Source organism: Chamaea fasciata, unplaced genomic scaffold, assembly GCF_029207755.1.
Source record: "Chamaea fasciata isolate MVZ Bird 193981 ecotype frontalis unplaced genomic scaffold, bChaFas1.0.hap1 SCAF_9, whole genome shotgun sequence".
NCBI classification, from domain to species: domain Eukaryota; kingdom Metazoa; phylum Chordata; class Aves; order Passeriformes; family Sylviidae; genus Chamaea; species Chamaea fasciata.
The window spans coordinates 2,793,168-2,815,752 of record NW_027094094.1 but is presented as its reverse complement, the minus strand read 5'-3'; the positions used below and the strand labels follow the sequence as shown (position 1 = coordinate 2,815,752).

At 43.5% G+C, this 22,585-nt stretch overlaps 1 protein-coding gene across 1 annotated transcript in view; it reads right to left on the bottom strand.

The window, feature by feature from the left end:
- The window catches only part of ADAM12 (ADAM metallopeptidase domain 12), a 173,925-nt gene that overhangs the window by 126,840 nt on the left and 24,500 nt on the right, over nucleotides 1–22,585 (bottom strand). The window contains exon 3 of the mRNA XM_066191596.1: nucleotides 928–1,001. Coding sequence (XP_066047693.1) covers nucleotides 928–1,001 — 74 coding nt within the window. The remainder of the gene's footprint in view (nucleotides 1–927; nucleotides 1,002–22,585) is intronic.

The window sequence follows — 22,585 nt, the reverse complement described above, 5'->3', positions numbered from 1 at the left end:
TACCTTTGTGCCTTTGATTCCCCAGCAGGGGAACCTACAGAACTCACAGATCCTTGGGAACTGTGAACAAAAGTTTTCCCTGGGTTGAGAGTGGTCTTTGGGTTGCCTTTGACAAACAGCAGGCAGTGGTCCTGATCTGGATTCCCACCATATATCCTTGAGATTCTCTTAGAGGAAAAAGGAGCACTCGCAGGGTAGACAAAGACTTTGATGACTTTTTCCATTTGTCATGGACTTCCAGAGCCGTGATTTCATTCCTGTATGGTTTTGTGTCCCTTTAACAACTCTGGCCATGGGACCACATCTACAGCAGCCCCTGATCCCTCTCTGAAATCCCATGGACATGAGCAGGATTTCCAAGAGCACATGGAAAAAGATTCACACACACACAGGCTTGAGCCCAGTGTTGGTCCTGGGCTGCATGAAGAGCACAGCCATCCCACCATCAGTCCCTTGACAGCAAAGCCAAAAAGTTCCATTTAACATTCCAGCAGGGGTTAATCCTGAAAGTCCTGACTCATCACCCCTGATGGACACTGCATGGAGCAGATCATGGGTGCAGACAGCATTTAGGAGGGATTAGTCCTCTCCGAAAAATTTCAGAGGCTGTAGGATATTCCAGATTACTATAAATAAAAGGCCTTACCACAGGAAAGGAGGACAAATCCAAAAGAAATACCCAGGAAAACCCTGAGAGGCAACATGTCCATTTTCAGCCCCACATAAATGCACACAACCATGGAGATTCTTGCTCTATCAGCAATGCACAAATACCCATAATCCAAACTGGAACAAAACCCTCTTGTTAGGGGACTCTTTATAGGGGACCAGTTAGCAAAACTGGCCCCAGGGTAACTTTAAACCATCAATTTTAAAATTATAACCCTCCTCCAAGAGTACAAAGTGACCATCCAGCAGGGTACTCACTCATTCCTCTCCAGATCGACGACCAGATGTTTATTTTCAGCTTGAATTACAAACTGCAGCAGTGCTGGGTGGTTCTGAAAAAGGAAAACAGAGTTGGGTGAGTCCAAACCCAGAGCCCATCATGCTGCACCCGGATCTGCCAGGGAAATGGACACATCATGGAATCAAAGGAAGGTCTGGCTTGGAAAGGGTCCTAAGAACCATTTCATTCCCATGGGCAGGGACACCTTCCATTGTCCCAGGCTGTTCCAAGCCCCAGTGTCCAGCCTGGCCTTGGGCACTGCCAGGGATCCAGGGGCAGCCACAGCTGCTCTGGGCACCCAGTGCCAGGGCCTGCCCACCCTCCCAGGGAACAATTCCTTCCTAATATCCAAGATGCATTCCAGATTTTTAAGATGTATTTTCGAGCTTTTTCGTAAGGCGTAATTAAGTTTCATGTTAAAAGAAAAAGAAATGGTGTTGCAGCAATTAAGGTCATGGAATATCCTGAGTTGAGAGGGACGCATAAGGATTGTCAAGTGCAAAAAATGTGAAATATCAATAAAAGTATGGTCAACAGCATTATCAAGTATCTCTGTGACAACAACAGACAAAGTATTTATGCATATACAAGTATTTAAGAGAACTTTCTAAACAAGACATCAGCAACAGAGCCCACAGAAATCCCAGTTGCACTCCAGCGTGGATCAGGACATCTGGACTGCATTTTCAAGCACTATCATGACTGCGTGCAATCTTCATACTGCCTTTCCCCTGATTACGAAAACCAAGTTCTTTTTCATCTCAAGCATCCAAAGGTAAAGCAAATAATTTTTTGGGCCAGCTGGGAGAGAGGATCTGGAGCAGTGGAGGCCTAAAAACCTGCAGGAAGGGGCAATGCACCTACAGAGGCTCTGGAAGCTGCACTTCCAAGGAGAAAAGCACAGTTTACAATATGCTGGCTACTCTTGATCCAAAAGGCTCAGCTCACATATATTTTAAAACTGTTTACATTTAACTTACATTTCATTAAACAAACTCACTGGATTGCGTGACAGCATTTCCTTGTTTGAAATTCCAACAGTAGCTCCATAAATCAGCTGTTTCCCCGTACACTCAAGATGCTTTTCTGGAGATTTGTGTCAGCCAGTTGCAGCAAGAATCATTTCACGGTTCTGGTGTTTAATTGATTTATTGAGAGATGTGTCTTAATTTGTGATTGCCACAGCGGAGCCTCTGTGACAGACAGAGCATCCCCGCCCTTGGAAGGCAGCGATTTTCAAATTGTTTGAAAAATTAGGGATGTTTATTAAAAAGTGAAATTATTGGGAGGCTGTCATAGACTAAACAAAATTGTTCAAAATGAGAAATAGCTGAGAAGTCCCCAGTGCTCTGAGGCTTTATTGAGCCCAGGCTGGGAGTGAGATACCATTGCTTTATCCAAAGTGTCCTGTTCGTGCGAATCCAAACGTGCTTTCCCGGCAACAGCATTGAAATTCTGCATCTCTGTGAACTCTGCAGAAACCAGATCCCACTAGAATGCTAAATAAATGCTTCAGACTATCCTTGGCACTCAGCAAACACATGGGAGTCATTTATTGGCATGAATATTTAGAAGCGGTGTTGATTATGACTTTAATATTAGTGCATTGCTTCCAAAACCCGTGAGGTCTACAGAATATGGAGTTCTGAGAGAGTAAACCACAATTAATTACAATATAACACAGTAAATAATTAAGATATTGCAGTGGCACAAATGGATTCTCTTCAGCTGAAGGCCCTCTTAATATGGAAATGACAACTATGTTTATTCATGAGTTCACAGTGGTACTTATTTGACAGTCAATGGATGTTGGTAAAGTTGCAAAGTTAAAAAAGCAGCTGCAGAATAGAACAGGCTGTTACAAGACAAAATCATCTCTCAGAGAATTCCTAAAGCTGAAACTTCTTCTCATGGAGCACAATAATGGCCCCAGTTATGGATGCTGCGTTGCTTTGCACAAGGCCCAGGTTCAGAATCTTGCTTCACCATCAATTTTTCTTTCAAACAAATGGCTCATTTCCTTCTTTTCCATCTGCAAGGAGATGAGGCTATACTTTTTCTTAGTCTGACTGGAATTCATAAGCAAAAATACAGCAAAAATTACCCAGTGCACAGGTGTTAGGGTGACTACAGAGGAAAACACTTGAAATTATAAATTTCTAATGGTACAGAAAAAAATGAGTCTCTTTCTGAAAGGGCGTTTGAGGTTTGTGTTTTGGTTTTTCCTCCTCTTTTTTTTTTAATCCATACTCCTGTGAAATTAATTCAGATTTTTTGTTTGTTAGGGCTTTTTTTTTGGTTTTTCTTGCAGTGGCTGTGGAGTCTTCCCTGAAGTTTTTGCACATTTCTGCCACAAACCCTTAAAAGTTCATTTTAAATCCCATGGAACTCTGTGATACCATCCCTTTACAATCAATATTTTCAAAATGGAGTGGCAGGGTGAAATGGGAATGACTATAAATACAGATATTACAGCACTGCTTTGTATTTTCCACTGAGAATAATCAAAAAAAAGCCCCTTGTGGGGGTACAGAGCCTCCTGCTCAGAGCATTTGAGAAAGAGCCACTTGTTGCAAGTCTTCCTTAAGAACCACAAAAATAATTTCTATTCTGGTGCCACAGCTTATTCCCACATTGATCCCTTTAAAATCCTCGACCATGGGAGCAAAGTGGACCTTTGATGAGAGTGACATTATTCAAACCATAATGAATAATTTTTTTATGGTCCTACTTTCTTTTCTCCACAGACTCAAGTTTTCTGCTTCTCTTCTAAAACTGCAGTTTGCTGGTTTCCTTTGTGGTTTTTTGTTTGTTTGTTCGGGTTTTTTTGGTTTTGGTTTTGGTTTTTTGGTGGTTTGTTTTTGTTTTGTTTTGTTTTGTTGGTTTGTTTTTTTGGGTTTTTTGGGTTTTTTTGATGAGTTATTTTGGCTTTTTTTTTTGTTTGTTTTGGGGGTTTTTTGGTTTGGTTTGGTTTTGTTTGGTTTGGTTTGGGGTTTTTTTTGTGGCATAAGAGAAGACTTCATCAGCACAAGGTTTTCCCTGATATCCTAAGAGGCCAAACTTCAGGATGATTGAAGTAGGAATCTCCATAACTTTCTCCTCTTATTTAGAGCATTTGCATCCAAAATCTGCGTCAAATTGTACTAAAAAACAAAAAACAAAAACAAAACAAAAAAAACCCAAAACAAAACAAAAAACAAAAAAACCCCTCCAAAAACCAAAAAAACAAAACAAAACAAAAAACCAGGAAAAGCATTTTCCCCCTTAATTTGCTTCTTCCTTGCTTGGAGCTGAGGGGTTTCGGCTTGAATTGATGTTAGTAAAACTCAATCTTCTGGAGGAAATTAGTGAAACATTAAGTCAAGGTCAAGCAAGAATTCTCACTGATAAAGCAGATTAATAAAATTAATCAATCAGTACTTGATTAACCAGAAGATGAAGGGACAGCAGCCTATTTCTGAGCCAGAAAAGTTCTGCAGTAAAACTGCTTTAACTAGTGCATGTTTTTTAAGTATTACTCTTTTTTTTTTTCCTTTTGAAATCACATTGATCCTCACTGAGAAAGAGAAAAGGAAGGAGAGGTTAGGGATTAAGGGCTTCCCCTGTGAGCGTGGGGATGGTGTTGGGAACACTAATAATAATAATGATATCTAGCCTCAAAATAAACCATTTTTATTCCTGAACCACTTGTGGCGAAGATTTGTTCACCTTGGTGGGATGCCCATTCTGAAATTTGAATGCAAGGGAGTTGTTACTGAGCAAAATCTTAATTATTGCTGGATCCCCCTCTCCTTTGGGCTGTGACCCCACTGCGGGGCTGTGAGCTTTTCCCTACTGGGACTGGGAGAGAAGACTCCAAGTCATTTCCTATTACATCTGAAAAGCAGAAAACTGATGGAATGGAGAGTCCCAACACATCTGCCTTTGCAGCTCCCTCCCTGTAAAAATAAAGGGTTTTATTGGATTGAGATACATGAGTTAGATCAGCACATAAAAATTTAAATAAATTCGAGCAACTACATCATAGAAATAAAGGGAAATATCTACAGATAAGGAAAAGAGTGAAAATGAACTCAAACCAGCAGCATTAATTTGTTTGGAAACAGAAATTTTCAGCTGTATCCGGTGTCTAAATCCACTGCTTGAGGACAGAGATCAGCACAAGAAACAGAACCAAAAGGGGTCATTTTGCTTCTCTGGTTTCGAAGTTTTAAATTATATCCTGACAGGGCCAGACTGAAATAGGCAGGTTTGTTTAATCCAGCAAAGTGGTTTCCAGGCCCTCCAGAGCTGGTATTAACTTTGCTAAAGCCAGCCCTGCAACAGGCTCAGCTTTGCCTGTGGCCAAGGTGACCGAGGCCCATGCAGTGCTGGAATGGGTAAAAACTGGTAAGGTAGAAAGGAAAAATAGTAATTATGAGGAGAATTATGGCTTGCAATTAGTTGTCTGCAACGTGGCTCCTGACATTCCACTAAATGAAGTGGAATGGGAGCTAAATAAAAACCCTCCTCCCCTCAGAGAGTGTCGCGTTTCATAATTAGCTCCAGTTCGAAGACAGAGAAACTACATCAAGTCAAACCGGAATCAACGATTTGATAGACAAAGGATTCCACCACGGGGGTCATTTTGGGAGCATTTTTTTTTTCATCCACATGCTTAAACTGTGCTAAAACCCGCTGACGTTTGCTGTCAGAGGAAGGCCCACTTTGGAGAGACCCCACCCGGAGCACCGTGTCCAGCTCTGGGGCAGGGCATGGACAGGGAGTGTTGGGAAAAGTCCTGAGGAGACCACAAAGGTGATGAGGGAGATGGAGCCCCTCTGCTCTGGGACAGGCTGGGAGAGCTGGGGGTGCTCACCTGGACAGGAGAAGCTCCAGGGAGAGCTCAGAGCCCCTGGCAGGGCCTGAAGGGGCTCCAGGAGAGCTGGAGAGGGGCTGGGAACAAGGGATGGAGGGACAGGACACAGGGAATGGCTTTAGCTGGAAGAGGATAAATTTAGATGGGATACTGGGGAGAATTTCTTTCCTGGGAGGGTGGGCAGGCCCTGGCACAGGGTGCCCAGAGCAGCTGTGGCTGCCCCTGGAACCCTGGACGTGTCCAAGGCCAGGTTGGACATTGGGGCTTGGAGCAGCCTGGGACAGTGGAAGGTGTCCCTGCCCGTGGCACTGGATGAGCTTAAGGTCCTTTCCAGCCCAAAACATTGGGGGATTCCAGGAATTCCTTCCCTGGGAAGGAGGGCATGCCCTGGCACAGGTTGTGGACTCCTCATCCCTGAACCTGTTGAACTCCCCATGACCAGACCTTGCCCTTAAGAAATCTGGGACCAAACAGCTGGAACTGTGCATCCAAGGAAATGCTCAGCTAAGAAGACACCAACGAAATATTTCTGGTTTTCAAAGCTGCAAAAGTCACTCAAGAATGGAAGGGGGTTTATACTAAATTACCTTTAAGTTCCCCATGTGACCTCTAAGGTCCCTTCCAACTCAAACCTTCCTGTGATTCCATGATCCTGTTTACTTTCTCCTCTGTGCTCTTCAAACCAGAAATTTCAGCACAAAAAATAAGGGTCGTGAGGTTGTTATCTCCTGAGCGCGGCTCTTGCAAAGAAGGACCTTTGAGATTCATCAGGTAGTCACATTCCACACACACACACACATATGTGTCCTTTCTTGTATCAGAAGAGTTAACACCAGGAATTAGAAACTGCATGACTGGGGAAAGAGTCCATTATTTCCAGCAGGGGAAAAAAAAATTCCATGCCATTTTTTGCTATCTGTATGAAAATACCTTTTATTTCCCTCATTTATCACACACTGGCGTTCTGCATTAGTGCTAAAAGGTGTATTTACAGTATCAGATCTTTGGGCTGATATTATGCCTCTACTATCTATAAAACACAAAAAGGGAGAAGCTGGGAAATCTATAAGAAATAAAAGTCGCTCAGGGAATCTTACCATGGAAACTGGAACTCAATCCAATAAATGCAAGCTGCCTACAAAATATATACATTTAAGATAATTCCAACCTGCAACAAACGCTGTGAATTGCATGCAATGCTTTTAAATCTATAAATATTTCCTCGTTTTCTTTTGGCTTCAGTTTAGAAGTGAACACAAAGTGCAAGGTTTTCTGCAAACACCTCCGAGACCAAGTGATATTTCATGTGCAGGACGTGAAAAGCATAAACATTTAATTCTCACGTTTTTGCAGGTTCCTGGGGGCAGCAAATTCAGCTGTGCTTTGCCTGCTCTCAGATGAGAAGGATCTATCCCTGTGGCTGCTTATAATGAGCACCAACTAAGAGAACAGAGCCTTTTGCAGTTATTTTTTATTTGCTTTAATGGCTTAGCAAAGACTCCCAAGCCCTTAACAAATTAGCTGAACCAGTCCAATAATGCAGGAAACCAAAGAACTTCCGAGTTTGTGCCCAAGTTTATTTCAAAGTGATTATTTGAAAGCAGAATGACCAGATTTTTGCTTTCTTGCTGACTGTAAAGAGAGATGCAAGATTCCTCTATCTGGAAGATACAATAGCAAAATTTGTTTTCTTCTTTATTTTATTTATTTTATTTTATTTTATTTTTGTCCTTTTTTTTTTTCTTAACTCCTACAGCAAATTGCAACTGCTGCTTGGAGATAGTCAGCCTTTTCCACCCTCATCTTTTCCTGCTTCCCACACTGCCATATTATAAATCTATGGAAGATTTTTTTTTTTTACATATATCTATCTAATTTATGTATTTTTTAAACTTTCTGCCCCACACAACGTGGCAGAACCCATGGCAGATGAAGCCCTAGAGCAACTTTTCTGCTCCTTCTCTGGCTTCCTTACAGGAATCATGGAATGGTTTCAGTTGGAAGGAACCTTTAAAAGATGATCCAATCCAACTCCCTGCAATGAGCAGGAAAACCTTCCACCAGCTGACAGCAAACCCCACCAAGGAGCTCATGGGATGCAGATAAAATAGGAGCACTTGGGAACAACCCTAATTTGGGAAACTTCGCTTCATCAGCTAAAACCACTTTCAATTAAAATGAAAAACCTCATTATTTCTGTGTGCTGTCTCTACAGCAGTGCCAGTGCCAGCCTCTGCCCATCAGGTTGTTTGGCAGCATCCGCTGAAGGTCCTGTCAATCTCTGTACCTCTGTTTAAATCCCCAGCTCCTTGCTCGCTACTGATGTCCCAGGATCCTTATCCAGAGTTAAAAATCCAAGCAAACAGCGCTCAAGAGAGAGGAAACTGAGAAGTTCATTGTGCCAGACCAAAATCAATAAAATTACACAGCTCCAGCTCCCCATTTCCTGCTTTCCATGCAGGAATACGAAGCTAATGACTGCTCCTGGAAAGGGAAAACATGCTTACAACTTAGCTACATCCTTTCTGTGAGCTACTCCTGATTTACATTTTTTAAAAAATCAAAGGATAACCAGGCTAAAACATGTTCAAAATGTCCTAACACCGAGCAGCAAATATTTCAGGAGCAGATCCAAAATAACTGGTTTGATGTTTGAAAGAAATCTGCACCTTGTCAGGCTGAGTTATGTTGTGAATTTATTCAGTATCAATAAAAAGTCAGGCATAAAACCCGAATTCAACCTTTACACAATATTCTCATTATCAAGCGCTGAGGTTACACTAAAATATATTTAGGTGCATTTAACCAGCTAAAAAGGGATTGGGAGAAAATTGTCAGCTTTATACTTTAAAAAACAAAGTAAAATAAATTCTGTCTTTTTAATTAAATCTAAGCAGTGCAAATAGGACAGCCTTGGTTCTTTACAGCAGCTCTCCAATTATCCTCTGAACTACATCGGCTGAAAACCAGGTCAAAATCAGTATTCCCTTTTCAGGACAAACCCTGCCACAACAAAAAAAAATCTTTGAAAAGTTTTCAAAAACGAGCTCAGAGGAAACAAACATGGGTGAATTATGAAAAGGGGAGTGGTGCTGCCAACACTTTGACAGAGCCGATGAGGAGCGAGCTCTGGGATGCTCCAGCTCAGGATGTGGGTTGGGAGAGGGATGAGAGCTGGAACACAAACCAGCCAGGGGAGGCATGGGGGCCTTTCCTGAGTCTTTGCAGCAGGGTGGGTGCACAGCAGCCCAAAGCAGCCTCTGGGGTGTATTTATTGCCCTTCCCTGAGTGCCTGCTGACCTGCGAGGGGTCTGCTCCGCATCTGGGGGAGGCGGATGCTCTGGATTCACAGGCCACCAAAGAAAAGGGAAGAAAGGAAAATGCAACAGCATATGGTTTTGACTGAATGGAAATGACTGCACCAATCGAGTGTGAACTCGATTTTGTAGTAAGAACAAGCAATAAAAATAATAATAATAATAATAAAAGCCGTGTGCTTTTAGCCAGCCCTCATTTACTGCGGCGTATCCCAAATGCACCGTCTCTGTCCAGGGCCATTCCCACAAACCCATCCAAGATCCCCAACTCTGCTCATCCAGGTGCTGATGGGACTCCATGGAGTGCAGGACTTCCCACCCAGCCCAGCAGGACCAGCAGCAGGATCTCAGCTTGGAAGCAGGTCAAGAGCAGCAGAGCTGTTGAATCCCAGCCTGCTGGAAGGGTGTGTTTGCTCTCCCGTCCCATTCCCTAAACCGGCCGGAAGGGCTGGACCCTGCCTGTCCTCTGACACCCTGAGGGGGTGGCCAGGAGCTTGACCAATTGCACCAATACAGATTTGAGGTTTTGAAAGATCTGGAAATCTAAAAATCTTTTTAATAGAGGGAAAAAAGCCCAAACCAAAACAAAAAGAAAAACCGAGCAAACCAAAAAAGTTGTTGAAGAGTCTGATTAAAAAATGGGCTAAAAAAATGAATCTTCTCCTGTATTTCTTTTCCTTACTGTATTCACAGAATCACAGCTTGGGTTGGTGGAAAAGGATTTTAAAGCTCATCCAGCTCATCTCTACCGTGGGCAGGGACACCTTCTGCTATCCCGGGTTGCTCCAAGCCATGTCCAACCAGGCCTTGGACACTTCCAGGGATGTTGCCCCAAAAGCTTTAAGTGGAAATACCCTGTAAGTTTCTGGGGGACTGTCTGGGTGGCCTCATACTCAGAAAAGGCAACTGGACACCACACAGCCTTGGAGATTTGAGAAGCTGATGGCAGCTCCTGCTCGTGGCAGCTTCTACTGTCACCTCTGCGCCACGATGGCTCACTCTGTTAGAGAGAGATTTAACACCTGAAAATTTCAAGCCCAGGATTAGACTTTTTTTTTTTTCCCCTGCCTCAAAACCGGCCCAGAAGCTGGGCCAGGAATGAAACAACCTGGAACTGGCTCCAAGTAAAGAGACAGTCATTACCCAGTATTTACACTGCACGTATGAATCACAACTGTTCGCTGTGCTATCAAACAGATGGGAGCAGAAAGCACCTCTTGGTTGGAATCCATTATGTGCTGCTTAAACAATGCTTGGTGCAAGGCTGTGCAAAGAAAACAAACATGCCTGGGCTGGAGAAAATTGTCACAAAACACAACTTAATAGTGCTGGCAGGCAGGAAGCAATTGCACTGGGGCTGGGTTGCTTTAGTTATGGAACAGAGCTCGCTGCAGACGGTCCTTTGCAATTTGGGTAATTACAATGGCAGCGAGCAGCTGTTGATATTTGCCAATTTGAAATGTACGTGGACTTCTTTGAGGGCCCTGCCGTGCAAATTTAGTGGATCCCCTTTGGGTTGTTCCTGTCTGGAAAAGTAAATTTCCTCCACTTTGTCAGGACACTGGGGGCTGTGACCTCCTTTTACCAGAAGTTTGATTACAACATCACATTCCCCCACCCCATGTGCTCAAAAAGCCAAGGTCAAGCATGGACCATGTCAAAGGCTTCATCAGCTCGTTACCCAGGGTAATTATATTTTCTGCGCCTTACTCCCTTTGTCCCAGCATGCTTCCTGAGGGTATTCCCAGCTAATTGCCCAGCATTTTCCCACCCACACATCCACTGCTTTATAACAGAGCTGAAGCTGAGCAGTCAACCTGACCCTCCTTGGAAACATCTCCCCTTCCACACATGGAATTATTGCAGCCATCACTAGTGGGGAGCCCAGGACGTGCTGTGCGCTGCGGGGGAGGACAATTATGATGATAATTACAGCTAAATTTGCAAGGATAAGAAATGGCCTGTCCTCCAGGTCCTGTCTGCTCATGTTCCTCTCAGTGGGAGCTGCCTGGGGAGGGCACAAGCAGATGAGCCCCAGGTGTCACACAGGGCTTGTGACCCAAGGAGCAGCAGAACAGAATGGGATTTCAGGGATAACGCAACATAAAGTCCATTCTGAACTCTCAGAGTCATTATCTGAGGCACTCCTTACACTCCTCAGTGTCACCTGCAGCAGTGCCAGGACAGAGGTTTCCCCCCACCCATCTGGAAGGGTTACAAAGCCATGGAAAATCAAACCCAAAATCCCATTCCGAAGGTTCAGCAAACTGCCGCAGAGAGAAAGAATGAGGAATTCAGTAGGAATTGTGTCCACTGAGACACAAACAGAGGTGGCCACCCATTTCCCTGAACTGAAAGTCAACTCAGAGTGCTTCAAGAAAGCCCATAAATTATCCTATCACTGAAAGAGGATTTCAGATGCTTTTTGTTTCCCGTCAATACAAATCTGGCTGGGCTCAGTGAGTTCTATTGAATGCACATGTATCTCCTTCAAGCCGCATTTCATGCTCTCCAAACATTTCTCTCTAAATTAAATCCTTTCATATTCCTTGAAAAGCTCAGTTCTTAATTAGGAAAGAGTTCTGATTTTCCATTTTCATTAATTCATTCGATTTCAAGATTTTGAAGCCGAAGTAATTGCAACTAAGTGAAACTTACTGAAAGGCAAAAAGATACAATCGCTTTCAGACAATGAGAAAATTAAGAATTTTTTTTGAATGCTGCAAGGGTTGGTCTACATGTCCTGGCTAAACTGAATTCTCAACAATGCTACAATCTCCAGAGAAGCAATGATAGATGTTTTGCCTCTCTGAATGAACTCGGAGGGTTGGCTAGATTAATGTTTGAATCACTTAATTTATTTGGCTTAATTTATATGCTGTTCTTCACTTTCAGAGCCTCCCTCTCCCCCCCCATCACACGGTTCCACTGCACCAGGCCTGTGCCAAGACCTCTGAGCTCAGCCTTCGCTCTCCCTCAACATCTTTCCCTATTTTTGTGGCTCCGATTAAATCTTCTGCGCTAATTTGTTATTGCAGTCGCCGATTTGCTTCTGGATTCCAGTTCCCTTCTGCATCCCAAACACTGGAATGCAGAGCAGGACAGAGGAGTTCTGATTTCCACTCTCCCAAACCACAGTTTGCCTCTGATGGTCTTTTGAAGGTGACAAATGAGTTGTACAAAGGCAGATAAAATATTAATATTTTTTAAACTAATGAAAAGGGTGATTTCACCCCACTCTTGGGCTACTCAAGATAACTTGACAAACTTCCCAAAGCTGTACTTCCAAGACACATGAATCATTTTTATATCCTGGAATGTGCCCTAAGAGAAAGAAAGATCCGAAGATTTCCTCGTAAAGTAAATTATTCTGAAACCTGGGGGCAACATCTCACATTTTTCTGCTTAATTAGAAAGAGACTTAGCCCAGAGATACCCCACCTATCCAGTGACATTCCTGGAGAAAACAAATGGCACAAAGCAGTGTGGAAAGCTCAGTAAATCTATCTCAGAAAGCTCATCCTAGAACAGAAACACGTGTGGTGTTCTGACTGATACCCCCAGGTTTAAAGTATTAATGACCAGTATATTTCTTGCCACAAAGGCGAAGACAAAACACAGGTAAAAATGCTGTTACCATTAATATCCACACAAGAAAAAAAACAACAACAAAACAAACCAAACCTGTATATGAAAAAATCTATTCATGATAAAATGTATTTTAAGATATCTGAATTGGTTCTAGAGTCCATTAGGCATCTAATTACTCTTGGAGATAATTTAAGTATTTTGCAATCTGAGCTTATAGAAAGTGTGTTTCTTTTCACATTACCCATCTGTTCAGCGAGAATAAGCTATAAAAAAATATTTCTAGAACAACTTCTTCCATGACATATTAGATAAACCTGTGGCTCTCAAAAAATAACCCCTGGATCAAGGTTATATAAATTGATATTAAAGCTCAGCAAAGATCTGCTTTACAGTAAATCATCGAGAAATAGGACAGCCTTTCTCCATCGAAGGGCACGAGGTAAATAACCGAAGAGGAGGTAAAAACAGATAATCAATTATTTCACTTGGTTTCAGGGTTACTGCTGAAATTTTCAGCCCCTTAGAGAAAACCCAAAAATCAATACAGCACAGAATTTGGAGATAACAAAGAAAGAAACATCGCAAAGGCATTTGCAACATGCGATAAAAGCATAAAGCAAAGTCTGCTCTCACCTTCAGAGTGCAAATGAAGAGGAATATTCCTGAGCCTGCTCTGAACTGACTGCACAGGGGTGGGAAAGAGGGAAAAATCCTACAGAAGGTTCAGGAAACATCTCCATTTCCCATCCTCAGCCCCATGGGGCAGAGCATCCCCAAAAACACGAGCAGGAACAGAGCTCTGTGTCCATGGGGACTGAGGGAAAATGGACTTGTCAGCAGCTTGGGAATAATGGGAGAAAGCAGCAGTGGCCCTGCAGCTGGGGTGAGGAACAAGTCGAGTTACAACCTAAAAGCTTCATTTCAATTGTTCTTTCTGGAATCAGATCTCCTCCCAAGATCCTCCTGTGCAAAACCTGGGCTGCCAGAGCATCCCATCCTGAGAGAGGGCTCTTTACCCGCCCTCCTGGGCAGCTCTCAGTTGCTAACAGACCCTTCAGTCCTGTATTTCCAGTGTTTCTCCCTCTTTGCACTCCATTATTTGCATAATCCTGCTCTATTTTTGCTCCCATCCCCAAAACCAGAAGCCAACGACTTGGCACAGGTAGGAGAGAACTGCAGCACAGCGCAGAATTTAACAAGACCTTTAGCTCCCACCCTAAACCAAACCTCTTCAAGTATTAAATATCCCAACCTCCATGGCAGCCTGATCCACCCCTCCGGTTTCAGTGTCTATCCTGGAATTAAAAACAACATTTCATAGAAGAAAAGGCTGAACTTCGGCTAAAGAATTTTCTTTCTCTTCACGCAGCTGAGAAAGGAGTTAATGTTTCAGTTGTCTAGGTATTATTTAGTCTGGTTACAAGTTGTACAAAGGCAATAATTACAAGAGAAAGAAAAGCCGTGGGGCACCCATTTTTCACCCTCAGCAGAAAAGTGTTCCCTGTGAAGTTTCAGGTATTTAAAACCCCAGAAAAATCCAAATGTTATCCCTGATAACGCAGAGAGATGGCAAAGTTCACAAAGGAGGTTTTCATGAAGCGGAAAGAACGGTCTCCACTTTGCATCCAATCACAGAAAATGTGGCTTCTGTGGGACCTCAGAGGTTCCTGCCCCATGTCAGGACCAACTCCACCACTCTCATTAGCAGCTCCGTCTCTGGCTCTTCTGAAGCTCCAGAGCACTCAGAGACCTTTAAGCCTCCCTTCCTCATGATATGCATGTAAATACATCCTTTTCTCATTATCTTTATTACTGAGCTCTTCCTGGCTGCCTTGTAAGGCCATTCTTCTTGTCCCTGCTAGACAGGAGCACATCTAACAGTGACACACAGACTAATTACTGCCTCTCATTTCCACCCTGCAGGATCCATCAGGGCCCTGCTCAGCCTCCCCCAGGTCCTTGCTCCTCACCACAGCCATGGATTCTCCAGCCACTCCTGGCTCTCCTCCCCGTGTTCTCCCACATGAGTTATCTCTCTCATTTATTATAATGACTCTTTTCCTTCCCAGTAATTATTCAAGGAAACATCTCCAGCCCCTGGGGCTGAGCCTCCTGTGAGATCCAACACCTGCTGTGTGATCCTCAGCCTCCCACCTGCACTCCTGGGTCCTCCAGCCCCCAGGGTATGAACCACTGAGCCTGGGAATGGTTTGGGTTGGAAAAAACCAACCAGTGGTCATGGGACCCACTCATGGATTCCTTTAGGGTGGAAAAGCCTTCTCAGATCACGGAGTCCAGCCCTCAATCCAGCACTCACAAGGTCACCAGTGCCCCATGTCCCCGAGTGCCACGTCCACACAGCTTTTAAATCCCTCCTGGGATGGCGACTCCACCACTTCCTATGGAGTGAACAAGCCTCACCCCACTGCTGCTCCTGAGCCATTGAAAGCTGCTTTTTGTTTTTCCAGACAGCAAGAAGTCCAACTTTTCACTGAGATATGCGCCTAAACTACCGAACTACCACTCCTTTACCAAAAAAACCCCCCTTAATGCTGCACTCCTTACATATTTAGATGACATTCAACTACAAGAGTGTATAAAACTTCGCTGTTGTAACTAATATATTGTTGACATATTGCACCAGACTGGTGGTTTTTATGCTGCCAAGGCATATTCTTTAGCAGAATAAAAAGAGAAAGGCTCCTGGAAAGGTTCAGGAGTGTCCCTGTAAGTAGGAAGTGGTTTCCCAGATAGGGGCAGGTGTTGCTGTGTCCCAAAATGTCAGCGAACACGGTGTGCTCAGAGCTTTGAAGCACAGGAGCCAGGCAGAGCCTTCTGGAAGGGTCTAAAAGTATATCCAGCGTATCTGGAAATTTTCCTCCAGGCTCATCAACATATAAATAGAGCAGGGCTCTGCAGGGGTTCCCCCCACTGCGCTGATTTCCTGACGTGATGAGGGAAGGAGCGTTTTAGGGCCACATCCCAGCCTCAGTGAGGAGCCTTGATCAGCAGAAGACAGAAGAATTTCAGAGAGGAACTCGGACAGCTCCTCAAGGGGCACAAGAAAATAACATTTGAGGATTGAATAAATTGGTTACAGTTAGGGAGAGAATTAGGAAGGGCAGAGATGCCCCGTGTGCACTCATCCCAAGGGATTCCTGAGCTGAGAGATGCCGCATTATTCCCCTCAGACCACAAACACTCGTTTTTACATGGAGGACGTTTTAAAATAAACCTAAATTTCACGATGCATTTGATAAAGGAGTCACAGCAGCTGCACACCCCCCGCCCCCCCCCCCCCCCAAACAACTCCATCAAATTGTCGTTTGCAAATCAAAATTCACAGATAAGAGCACCTTGAAGACACAAACTTTCCCTGAGGCTAAATACAAGTTATTTCCTCTCCCCGCAGCAAGGCTGTGACGGTGACATTGCATCAATAAACGAGCTCCCGAAAATTGAAGGATCAAATTTGTGCATTCCAAGGGATGCAGAGGAACGATTTTGTGGGATAGGAAAAGACAGCAATAAATCGCTACGACTTCATTTTATGCTGAGTAAATTTCTCACCAGCTCAGGTGCCAGGCAGCACACCAAAAGGACAGAGCACGAAGACGACTTCACTGTGGCTCATGAGGAACTTTTGAAACTCTCATTGGAAGGAAATATTTATATATAATCTAAAAATAATATATATTATATTATCATAATATATTTTATATATTCAATTAAATAATATTATATTTTGTATACAACATATATTTTAGATGTAATATATATCTATTACATATTAAATGAAATGATAATATATAAAATATAATATGTATTAATTAAATAAAATAAATTTATAGAAGGCAAAACCATCAAATGACACGGTGGCTGCTGAAAAAACCAAGCACATCTTGGTATTTCCAAATAATTTGGCTTGAGTGCGATGGCCAGTGTCAGAACTCAAACTGAGCTTAAGGAATAGACCTTGGTAAGACACAGCTTTGTGTTACCAGGGTTGTATTGATTTTTCTTTCACTGAGAAAGATAAAGATTTAGCTGGAAAAACAAGCCAAGGTTGCCTTTGAAGCTTTCAAATAGAGAGTGGACTCTCTGTCTAAATTGTTTAATAAATAAGGCTGTGAAGAATTTTCAAATGCCTTTTTTTTCCTTTTTCGCACAGAAATATCAAAGTCTCCCTTTGTTACCTGCCTCAAAGTAATTGAATTATAGGAAATATTGTCCACAATAATGGGGAGCTCCAGAAGACACTGATTTCATCCCCATCAGCCAAAATATCTGCAGCAGCTGATCCTCCTGCAATTTGAAGCTGTGCAGTGATGGCCCAGATAATATCCACACTTGGAATTGCCTTTATTTCTTTTACATTATGGGTTTTTTCCTGCCCTCCAATGCCTTATCCTAAAATTAGAGCAACTCCATCTCCATATATGAAGTTTATGGCGTTGGTGAGTCCATCACAAGGACACACTGATAAAGCCTCCTCTCCTAAATGAAATTCCTCCCTGATAACCTGTCCTAGAAAAGCAGAGCGCTGATAAGAGTTTCACTCCATGCTGTGCATCCTCCCTCTCCACTGCTTGATTCTGTGATTTGATTTCAGTGCCAGATCTTGCTGTAGCCTTCTTCAGCTGCTTCTTCCTCACAGAGTTTTGCAAAAACAAATTCAAAACCTGCCTTGAGAGCTGAATCCTGAGATAAGGTTGGAAGCAGAGCAGCTGCATAGGTATTGATGGAGATCTCAATATATACAGATATATATGCACATATATTGAGAGATATATATATTGATATACCCACTACATTGATACAAATACAGGAAAATTCAGCAGTGTGGATCTTCCTGCAAAAGAAATTACTCAGATCCAGCTGTTGTTGTCTCCATCTCGCACAGATTTGGGGAAAATGCTAAATGCTAATTCCGTGAAGGCTCTGAAATTAGAGCTGATTTCGATTCTACACGTCGCAATTTCTTTTGAAATTGGTTAATAGAAGATGTGTGCAAGTGGGATGATATTGATAAATGCAATTTTGAAAATGAATTGGTGCTTGGTGATTGAATTGCATGGCTGAAGGAAGTAAAAACGTACGTATAAAAGAGAGGTACATAATTGACCAAAATATTAATAATCAAAGTATTTCTTAAATTCAAGTGTTTGCATGTCCCTGTTGATCTTCATCAAGGAAAGGTGACTGTCTAAACCTGGACTGAGTTATAGGCTCATCATACCCCATAAAAATCTCGGTTAATGTTCACCACAATATTTACAAGATGTTTTCAAATTGCCTCTGAGTTTGCAACAGTGACAATCCTCACCCTCAGCACTGCAACCACTCCTCCTCTTTCATTCCTTGAGACCTAAAATCTTGAAAATATCTGTTCCCTTGTTCAAACAACACACATGGGATTTTTCCACACGTGCAAGACATCCCTGTTTCCCCCAGAACAGCAAATTCCTAAAGGTTGCACAGCCAGAGCAGGAACTCAAATTTTAACACTTTTAGTCTGGAGAAAGCCGTTACAAAAATCAAATTGATGCCCCATTGCCTGGGTGAAGCTTTATTCTCATTTTATAGATGGGAAGGGTCAGGACAATAAAAGGGGAGATGTTTGAGAGCACAAAGAGAATAATGCACGTTTCCATCTTAAGAATCCCACGTGTTTCCATCCATTTCCTAAATCTGCCCGTGACCAGCAGTGTTCCCAGGCTCCTGACCCTGGGTCTCCCTGGGGCTGCATTTTCCTTCCTTTTCTCCCTCCTCTGGGGTTCCTGGGAAAGATCCTCTCTGCTCTGGAGGGCTCCCACAGATCACATTTTAAACCAATCCAGCCCTTTTTTCCCCCTTTATAATCAAAACCCCACAGCACCTGGCAATCCCACACTGAGCTCGTCAGGAAAAAGGGAGTCAAATATTTTGAAGTATCTTTTTGTTTCAATTGAAGCCTTTTAGAACCAGAAATTAAGTAATAGATAGAAACTCAATAAAGCATGAAATGTAGTACTTTCTGTTTAACTGTGGCCATTGAAATTGATTTTAGTTTCTCTCTGCAGGGTGTGCCTCGGGGCTTTGGTTGGGGTTTTTCCAGATGCCACTCACTCGTTCACAGGGATTTACACACCTCGACAGCTCCTCCACTAAAAACATGACATCTCTTGGCAATAAAAGGTTAAAATTCACTTTGCTCTCTGACTATAACAGAAATACCTTTGCAAGCTAATGGTTGTAACAGGCCGCTCTGTTCCTGAATAAACATTCTAGGGATTTCCTGAGGTGCTGTTTTGTTTTGTCATTTCTTCTTTTTTTTTTTTTTTTTTTTTTTTTTTTTTTTTTTTCACATCTTCTTAATTGAAGGAAAAGAATTTGGAGGGCACAGCCAGCTTAGGTGGCATTTCAGTCAGAAATACGTATATGTTGTCTTTCTATACGCTTTTCAAACTGAAAAAAAAATACATTTACACAGCTTCTGGATATTCATTTTATAGGAAAAAAGAAATCTTTAAAGCTTCTCCAACTCATCTCCTTCTGCCAGCTTTCCTGGCCAACTCCTTCTTAGTAATGCCAGTAAATGCCAAAAAAAGTCTGGTTTCAACGACGTTTCTGTCTGTTGAAACCAAGAGAGAGGCAGTTTCTGTTGGATACACTGAATTTAGGGATCCCACTCGCTCTCCTGGAGGGAGTGGGCAATGCTGACACGGGAATAGGCTCGGAGTTGCTTCGAGGACAGAATTCGTCTTGTTGACTTTTCCTGCAGCAGATCCATGTCCAGAACGTCCTTTGCAAGGCAGGTTCAGCTCCTGCCAGGGCAAGGGCCCTTTTTTGGGGCAGGGAGGCTCTTGGCTGTCCCAGTTCTCACATCTTTTCTCTCCCTGCCCCTTGCCAGCAGCGTTTCTGTCCCAGGACAGCCTGTACCTCACAGGGAAACATCGAGGCAGACAGGAGGGAATGGGTGAAGCTAAAGTAAATAGTGGAAGACACCAGAGTGGGGTTGCATCCAGGATTGCTGCCCAGAGGAGCCTGCCATGCCCAGCACTCCCAGGGATGAAGCGTGCCAGAAAATAACATCTGCCAAAAAAATCCACAAAAATTGGGCATCTCAGAAGATCTGACCCTCCCATCCCCAGGCAGCAGCTTTGTCTAAAAATCTTTGCCCCCCGTGCTCGCTGAGGTAGTCTCAGGTAATAAAATTCTTGTAAATATTAGAATTATTTACAGGTTTAATTTTAATGCAGAATGCAAAATGTTGCCACCTCAGAAGGAGGCAGAGCTGTGGCTGCCGCATTCCTGGAAGAGCACAAGGCCAGGCTGGAGCAGCCTGGGATAGTGGGAGGTGTCCCTGCCCATGGCAGGGGGTGGAATGAGATGAGCCTCAAGATCCCTTCCAACCCAAACCATTCTGTGATTCCAGGAATCACTCCAGACAACGGTGGCTGGCTGGGAAGGGCTTGGCAGGTTCACCCCGAAGAGGCCATTTTTGTGCAGGGAATGCTCCTCAAAGGATGTGGTCAGTGGAGAGAGAAGGAACAAACAAGGAGATGAGCCCTGCCAAGGAACCACCCTGGTGGAGGAGAGGGCCAGAAGAGGAAGGGGGAACAAGGTCAGGCAGCAGAAGCCAAACAAAGCTGATCTTAAGGCTGGAGACACGGCAAGGGCAGAGGGGTGAGGGCAGGACCGAGGAGCTCCTCGTTTCCTGAGCGTGACTGCAGCTTCACAGGAAACAGCACAGTCACATCTTGGAACTGGGCAGAGCATGAAAGAACCCGGGATCTAAATGGAGCCTGACACATCCTGGTGTGAAATGGGACAGGACCCCTCCCTGCCCCCAGTGACAGAGCCATGTTCAACTGCTCTGTCCGTGAGAGCAAACACACCTCACAGCAGGCAGGGTCACCTGCAGAGGTGTGGGGACACTGGGCACAAATAGCTTCAAACCATTGTCACCAGCAGAGTCACGGGGACACTGGGCACAAACAGCCCCAGCACATTGCCACCTGCATAGTCATGGGGACACTGGGCAAAAACAGCCCCAGCAGTGTCACCTGCAGAGGTATGGGGACACTGGGCAGAAACAGCCCCAGAATTGTCACCTGCAGAGTTATGGGGACACTGGCCAGAAACAGCTCCAGCACATTGTCACAAGCAGAGGTATGGGGACACTGGGCAGAAACAGTCCCATACCATTGTCACCTGCAGAGTTATGGGGACACTGGAAAGAAACGCACCCAGCAGTGTCACCAGCAGAGCTATGGGGACACTGCACAGAAACAGCCCCATAGCATTGTCACCCACAGAGTTATGGGGACACGGGAATGAAACAGCCCCATACCATTGTCACCTGCAGAGTTATGGGGACACTGGGTAGAAACAGCCCCAGCATTGTCACCAGCAGAGTTTTGGGGACACTGGGCAGAAACAGCCCCAGCACATCCTTGATCAAGTCCAGGAAAACCCTGCAGGCTCTGGCAGCAGCCCCACCACACACGCAATATTCAGTGGAAATGTCTCTCACAGCGATTTCACCCCACCATTTCTACCCGGCTGGAAATTGCAACATTCAGCTCCAAAAGCTCCATGTTGCTTTAGAACTGTGTCCTTGAGGAAAGACACCGCACAAGTGGGACACACAATTTCCATGAGGTGAAAACTGAACACAAACTTTCCGCTGCAATATCAAAACGATACAGATAATTTTAAACTCATCTACACAAGCTTTTTGAAAGCAGCTGGCAGAGTTTTTTTGGCAGGCATTTTATTTCCAGAAAAATACCAACACCTTGAAAGCCTTTTATTGTCAAGATATTCCTGCTGCATGTTAAAAAGCCTTATTATCAATCCTAATTATTTTTTTATCAGGCTTTAAACTGCATATAACCTCTATGACTCCTCATTACAATTCTGAAAAACGAGAAATGTTCCTATAGAAGAGGCAAATCAACTGGGGCTTGAGTAAATCGCATTGAAATAGAATTATAATTCAACAACAAAGGCACTGGGCTTGTTAGCTGTAGGACTCAGTCGATTGACCAGGGCAACTTACTTCTTCACCCCTAAAATACGCACCAAGAGCAACTCGATTTTCTGTGGCTTTCTGAAATAAGGGTCTTCATCATCAAAATATGTCAGCAGCTCATGGTTTCCCCTGCTCAGAGGATTTCAGTCCTTGGAAAAGCCCCAAGTTTTGCTGCAGTTGCGAGTCCACAAAGGGCTCCTTGCAGGAGCTGCACATTGCAGGTACCAGGGGCATTGGTGGGAGAGAGCCTGCTCTAGTCTAGGGTTCAGACTAACCCAGGGCACTCACAGGGGGAGTTAAGAACAAGGGAGATTCTCCTCCTGCCTCTAAAAAACAAAAAAAAAAAAAAAAAAAAAAAGCAAAAAAAAAAAAAAAGCAAAAAAGAAAAATGATCACATGCTCAGAGCTGGAAAGCAAAGCATTCTTTTAATCCAACAGCGAAATTCATACCTTACACTCGCAAGATCTGTTGCAAGAGACGTGAAATAGCCAAGTATAAGCTAAATTAATTCAATATGAAAATGCCTCGGTACAAGCACTTTACAAACCCAGCATAAGGCAGGAACTTAGGTTCAGATTTTAATCCCACATTAAAGGGTTGCTAACATGAACTGCATCATTAAAATCAAAATATTTCCCCCCCCTCCCCCATTTCATTGCAGAAAGCACAATCTGTTTGTTTGTGGGGTTTTTGGGTTGTGTGTTTTTTTTCTTTTTTTTCTTTTTTTTCTTTTTTTTCTTTTTTTTTAAATACCACCCTGAAAACTCCAGTTACGGTGGATTGCTTCAGCGCCATCAGCTTTTGAAGGATTGCTGGAGCTCTGAGATCTGAGACACTACCTCATAGCTGG